Source organism: Arachis ipaensis, chromosome B06, assembly GCF_000816755.2.
Source record: "Arachis ipaensis cultivar K30076 chromosome B06, Araip1.1, whole genome shotgun sequence".
Classification (NCBI taxonomy): domain Eukaryota; kingdom Viridiplantae; phylum Streptophyta; class Magnoliopsida; order Fabales; family Fabaceae; genus Arachis; species Arachis ipaensis.
In genome coordinates this window covers 28,659,697-28,667,212 of record NC_029790.2, presented here as the reverse complement: position 1 = coordinate 28,667,212, position 7,516 = coordinate 28,659,697, and the positions used below count along the sequence as shown (strand labels likewise).

The window sequence follows — 7,516 nt, the reverse complement described above, 5'->3', positions numbered from 1 at the left end:
AATATTGAATTTTGTGACAAATTAATTTTTTGTTTAAAACAACTGGAGTTTTTGAAACAAAAAGTTATTTTGTTACAAAACAATTGGAGTTTTTAAAACAAAAAAAAAATTTGTTACAAATATTACAATATTTTGTAACAAAACACTATATCGTTACAAAAATTAACATAATTTGTAACAAAATAAAACAGGTTATTATAAAATATTATTATGTTTTGTAAGAACTTGTAATGTTGTTACAAAACATTATTCTTTTGTAACAATAAAAAATTATTATTACAAAATATTATTTTTTTGTAACAATTTTAAATTTGATACAAATTTTTTGTTACAAATATTCCATTTTCTTGTAGTGAGATTCGTCCGGAGGTTCATTCACAGGGACGGACGAAGATGCGCCAACAGGTCTCGAGCTAGAACCGGCTACCGTGCCTATAGTGTGGGTATCCCAGTTCGAACCCCCGAGCTAGATACCACATCAACCAACTTTGCCAACAGCTCAGGTGTCCTGACCTTGGGAAACTGCCTACGACAATGGAAGATGACCTGCAAATCCTCATCACTCCCTATGGTGAAACAATCGTATTTCACGTCTTCTCGCAGCACTGAGATCGGAATGCGATAGAATAACTTCTGAACCCGTTTCACGCCTTGCAGCCCAAGTTTCTGTAGTATAGAATTCACAAAGTCATCATATCTCGTCGTAGGTCTCATAAAAATACTGAGAGGATCCTTATCAGTGAACTTCACACCAGATTGTGTTTTTCTCTTAATTGATCCTCTGTAATGTACCAACACTACAAAACTCTCCTCACTAGCCATTTTGTCACTCTAATGAGAGGAATTTACGTTCACACCATATTTATACACGTTTGGCCCTTCATAATTCGAAACAGCATATTTCGAATTATACCCTATGTAATTCGAATCAGCATGATTCGAATTAGTCTGAGTACTGTGTGTGTAATTCGAATCAGGTTGATTCGAATTAGTGCTTGTGTGCGTACGTGTGTGTAATTCGAATCAGTCTTATTCGAATTACTGTGAATGTGTAATTTGAATTGTACTAATTCGAATTACATAGAAATGTCCACTTGGTGGAACCTTGTAACGATTTTTTCTTTGATAGAATCATGTAAATTTTTCCATACTATGGTTTATATGGGTCATTTGCCCATAAAACTAGATTGGATAGTAGGTTAGAAATTTAGAATTCGATCTTTTTGCCGATCTATAGTTCTAATTATTAAAAATAAAATAAAATAATAATAATAAAATCTTAAAAGTATACGATCTTTTATAACAAATTTATATTAAAAAAAGTCAATCTAATTTATTAAGGTTATATTTAAAATAATGCACGTGTATTTAATATTTATCGTTATTTGTAAATAACAATATGAAATTGAAAAATTTTTATGGTTGTTTAGTTAAAAAGGCAGAAAAATCTAGATTTTATTGTAACCTATTTTAATCGCAAAAGTAATTTATTAGGAGTTGGTCTTTGAATCCCATACCAAAGATGCATACTTTCAAGGAAATAATTAATTAGGTATATACAAAATATTAGATTCAAATAATGTCAATAGTCACTTATATATAACAATAAATTCATCTTTTTTTAAAATATATTTAGTTAAAATATATTTTATGAGTTACCAATTGAAAAAAATAGTAGAAAAAAAATACAAATTAATGTTAAAATATTTTGAATATTTAATTAGAAAGATCAAGTGACTGATCAACTAAATATATGAATCTTTAAATAGTTGAAAACTTAACATGGTGTTAACTATGAAATATTAAATAACTATAAAACCGTCTTTTGTCGATTCTAAAAATATTAAATATCATTGTTCTATTCTAATTGAAGTATCGACAACTATATTTGAAATATAAAAGCATTATGGAATCATATTTTATCAATTTTGTAAATACTTTAAATTGAATTTTTTTTTATTGAAGTTTAAGTTTGTCTATAATCATATACATCTAATCTAAATGTAATTGTTCAAAACTTAAAATTTTTGCCAAGTGTAACCGCTATTATCTATAAAAATTGTATTCAGATATAAATTATTAATAAATATTATTCTTCACCCCAATAAAAAAGTATGGCCTATTGAGCTACTGGTGTGGAAGAAAATATAATTAAATTATTTTATTATTTCAGTATAAATAAAAAATTTGTAAATAAGAATTGAAACTTAATCTAATCAGAGAAATTAATGCTTATTGAAATTAATTAGGAAAAAAATTGTGACACTTGATTTTCTTTTTTTTTTTTCTATATCTCTCATCATGCTAACTTTGGACGTTAGAAATAAATAATATTCTCATGTATAAATTTTTTAGAAAAAAATCAATTAGATGTGTGATTACTTAATAACACACTTATCACAAACCGAATTAGTTAGAATTGCATCACATAGTTATTTTTTTTTATCAAAAATAGAAGATTCGAACCCGCAACCTCTTAATTGAGTATGGGAAAACTATGCCATTTGAGCTATTACTCATTGGTAATTACATCACATAGTTAATCAGAGTTTCTTATGCGATTATAATAAAAATCATTAATATTTTTTTATGCATAACAGTATCATAGTATTACGAATTTTATTTAAATACATATACATAAGTCTTTTTTTTCATATAAATAAAATCTACTAATATAGATTTTATAAAAAGTTTGCTAGGCCATCAATAGTAAAAGACGGAACAATATTTTATTCTATATAATAGATTTTTATGGACAAACAATTTTTCAAAATAAAAATAACAACTATTAATATCAATAAATAATTTAGGATGTTTGTGGTATGATTTGGTTCGGTTTTTGAAAGAAAAGTCATCCGATCCAATCGTCTATTTAAACTGCAGTTTGGTTTGGTTCGGTTTGTTCGGTTTTCTTAATCAATTAAAAAAAATACTATCATATTATTTCACAAAGAAATTTAACGACAAAAGAAATTCAAATACGATAATTAAATAAGTTTAAAAGTTTAATAGTCTAACACAACTGAAAATAAAAATAAATTTTCATTAAAAGATAGCCAAATTATGGTGTCTTCTCCAACAAAACAGCTAAACTTCTTAACGCAAATCAACTTGAAATAAAAAAGCAGTTACATAATAAGAACAACAATAATAATAATATAACACTAGTAGAAAAATATTCTAATCTAGTTATACATTCTAATAATAAAGAGAACAATTCATATCATAACAAGATGTACTCAATCAGACTCAACACCAGAATCTTCTTCATTAGGGTCAGAAGTGGGTACAACTTCGACAAAATATATAAAACAAGAAATAATCATAACAAATTATATATATAAATAAAAACTAGATTAAAATAAAGAAAATTATAAGTCAAAGTTTAATTATACCAAATTTTAACTTCTCTAATTCCTCGATGAGTTCTTCAAGAACAAGTTTTGGAGAGTTTCAGAGCCAATTTCGTGTACAAATTAACGATTCAGCTGTCATTGAAGTTAAAGAATTTCTATAATTATTCAATATCCTTCTTCTAGTACTAAATGTCGATTGTGAAGTAACTATGAAAATTGGCATGGCTAGACGTCTCTTGCAATTTGCCCAAAAATTATATATTTAGTAAAATTCACTTTCCACCAATTTAGAATGTCAAATTACACGCCACTATTCTAAAAAGAAAGGCATGTTCATACTAAAAAGCGTTGGATAAGACAATATTTACATAATTTGACTAATAAGATTAATTTTTATTCTATTTAGACAAATTTAATTATAAAAAATGACAGTATTTTTATTATATGAGGTGGCAACGTGATTTTGGATATGATTTCTCTCTCATATAACGGCTTATCGACAAACATTCATTGCATAGCCTCCCTTTATTAGTTTCACATATCTCAGAGTTCAGAACCAAATTCACCCTTTCAACTTAAAATTCAAATCCCAAAAACCTAATAAAAAACACAAAGTTACCTACCATTTTTTTGTTTTCAATTCAGCCATGGACGACGGTACAATCAATAATGACCAATGGCTAACCCTCTCTCTCTCCCTCCCTTCACCACCCACGCCCACACCCACGCACTCATCACAAGAAGACCAAAAACCCGCTCAGCCACTTATGTTGCCGGCGGCGATGACCAGACGAACGAAAAAAGCCACCGCCAAAACAAAGACCATAGATCCACCGCCATTCCCATGGGCCACAACCAAACTCGCCACAGTTCATACTCTTGAACACTTACTGGCAAACAAAATTAGCTCAATCTCCGGAACCGTTAAATGCAGATCGTGTCAGAAGCAATACGAAATGGATTTCGATCTGGAAGGGAAGTTTCGCGAAGTTGCGCGGTTCGTTATCAAGAAAAACCGGGACACGCACGACCGGGCACCGAGTTCTTGGATGGCTCCGGTTCTTCCAAACTGTGAGTTCTGCAACGGAAAGAATACGGCGGTTCCGGTGATCGCCGCAAAGAAGAGGAATATCAATTGGTTGTTTTTGTTTTTGGGACAAATGATTGGGTGTTGTAAGCTTCCGCAATTGAAGTATTTCTGCAAGCATGCAGATATTCACTTAACTGGAGCCAAAGATCGGTTAGTTTATTATATTTATTTGGGTTTATGCAAACAATTGAAGCCACAGGGACCTTTTGATCTTTTTAGAAAAGTTTAGACCTTTTTTTATTTTCTAATGTTAGTCAGGTTCTCAACTTCTCATGTAGCTAGCCATTTTGCTTCGCATTTCTAATTTTAGGGTTTAGTTTGTACAAATTAAACTCATCGTAAGACAATAATTTGAATTCGTATATTTGTCAATTTTGTACTTCTTCGTCTACTCTGTTGGCGCTATTATAATGGCACATTCGTTGTTTTCTCGTTATCTTTATGGTGGTTTAATTTATTTATTTTTATTGTATATTTATGATGAAGAGAGATCAATAACTCAGTTTATACCATTGCACGGTCTTACTTTGTAAGTCAAAGTACTTCAAATGGAATTAACTGAATAGTGTGATGATTTTCTTCCCCTTCGTCTAATCTCCACGTTCTGATTTTTCTCCAATAATTAACTAACAGTCATGTGGACGTTCCGATTTCTGCGGGGTGTGTACTGTGTATTGCTATTTCTATATTTTTTAATAAACAGGATTTATTTATTTATTTTTTATTCCACTTTTATTTCCTCTCAGTCGGCCCCTTACCACGCAAATGCGCCATCGGAAGCTGATATACGTGTACGTGATTGAGGAGTTGCTGAAAAGTTTTTAATAATTTTCGGCTCTATTTTTTTTTTCAAATTTTTTCTCAAAGTTAATGCAATCATATAAAAATGAGGAGTTACTCAAATAAAATAATTATTAGCACCCAAAATTATCAAAATAACTACTAGTGGATTCAAAATCAACATAAACAGTTATCAGCCGGTTTAAGTGCAGTAGTGTAAACGTACGTTTATTTTGTAGCATATTTTGTAGCTTTTGTTTTTAATTTTTATGGTTGAGAATTGATAGTAAAATTTATTTTTTTAACTATTTTTTTTTCATCTTATTTTTATACATATACTATTTATCAACTATTTTTTTTATCTTTCTCATCTTTTTTATATGAAAGGTCATTTTTATTTTATTTTTCAACTATTCTTTCTCATTTTTTATCTTCATTTTATTTCATTTTCATTTTATTTCATTTTATTATTTGCAGCTCGATCTATGATTGACTCATTGGTGCTGAGTTATTGTATATTGTACACAAGATTATGATAAAAAAAATATATTGTATACAAGATTATGATAAAAAAAATAATGATTTCGATGATTCTGCAGGACAATGATCAGAAAAAATCGTTTGTATAGATATAAAAAATTATCAATTTAATTTTAAATCCGCTGCTAATAATAATGGTTTGTATAGATATAAAAAAATCGTTGCTAACACTAATGGTTTGTATAGATATAAAAAAAATGTAATTACGTTTTCAACTTAAAAAAATTGTAATTTAATAAGGAAAAGATTAGGGGTCAGTAACTTTGTTAAATTTTGGCTAGTATATAACTAGCAAAGAAAAATAAATTATTGGATGAAATCTCACATCAATCTCACACCATTAAAATCATCATTGATGACTATTTGATGACTACAAATCACAAAAATTGCTGACCCTTAACATTCTTCATTTAATAATTTTAAGTTTTAATTATCTTATTTAAATAATTTTCCTTAAAATAAGCAATGATAAAATAACCTTCATACAACGAACTTTTTATCTTTATATTGAAATTACAATGATATTTTTTTAAAATATGGATTATTGGGGTATTATTTTTAAATAGGGAACCGTTTAAAAAATTAGATCCTCTGATTTGTAAAAATACAGAAATCAAATCGTTCAATTGGTAAGAGTACAGAAATCAAACAGTCCAATCTATGAGGAGTACAAAAATCAAACTGTCCGAATTGTGTTAAAAAAATAAAAAATTTGAGGTCCGAGTACTCCACTAAATCTTAGACTATCAATTATTCAACTTTTTTTAATAAGAATCGTTTAAGACATGTGATCATTTAAAAAAAATCGTCGTTGAAGAATGTTGCTGTTAAAAAAAATGTTGTGTCAATTATTGCAGGTGTCATTGTAAAAGAAACTCCCTTCTCTTTATTTTAGTTACTTACTTATCTTTCTCCATTGAGTCAGTTGAAAAATTCACGGAAGAAATAAGGGCATAAAATTTTATTTTATTATTTTTAGACTAATTTGAGTGTTGACAGGAAAAAATAAAACAAAAAAACAAATGCACAAATCAGACTGTTAGTGTTAGAATCTCATTTGAGATGCTACTTTTTCAAATGAAATCAAATATGTTACAATAATAGCGGTATCTTTGGTAATTGCGACGTCAATTCTTTTTCGTATCTCAGCATTTCTAACAGCCATATATACATGGCATAGCAGGGGACATGCTTCTTCTTCTAATACCTTCCGAACTCTTAGGGCCGTTAAAAAAACAAGAAATAATATTTAAAAAAAAACAAAGCATAACAAAGAAAAAGACAATTAGAATGCAGTGTTAAAAAGATAACGACATTTTGAACCTTTTTTTGGAAAAACAGAGTTTGATTAAAAGTTAACTTTTTTTTTTAGTCAACAACTCTATAATTAATTACTTTTTAAATTCTAAATTTTAAATATTAATAAAAGTTTTTGACACTAACATTACTTAAAAATTAAATTCTATTTATTATTATTAGCTAAATAATAAGGTGTAATACTGTAATGTGTTGCTGAGGTATAACTCAAATGACATAGTCTTCCCATATTCAATTAAGAAGTTGTAGGTTCGAGTCTCTTATCTTTGGTAAAAAAAAAAAAACTGTAATGTGTTGAATGTGTTTTAGTGTTCTGCGTTTATGAGACAAAAAAGAGAAAGATGCTATTACAATATATTCACAAAGATGCATAAAATTCGTGTATTCAAATGATTTTATTTTTATATTTTTTAAAATTCAAAATCTATCACAA

General features: G+C 28.3%; 1 protein-coding gene across 1 annotated transcript; it reads left to right on the top strand.

Annotated features, from left to right (window-relative positions):
* LOC107646859 lies at positions 4,139-5,719 on the top strand. Its single transcript, XM_016351005.2, has 2 exons — positions 4,139-4,596; positions 5,704-5,719. The coding sequence occupies exons 1-2, from the start codon at positions 4,139-4,141 to the stop codon at positions 5,717-5,719; spliced, it is 474 nt and encodes a 157-aa protein (XP_016206491.2).

What these genes read in the sequence shown, in the direction of transcription:
- LOC107646859 (XM_016351005.2), top strand. Translation starts at nt 4,139, where the DNA reads ATGACCAGACGAACGAAAAAAGCCACCGCCAAAACAAAGACCATAGAT.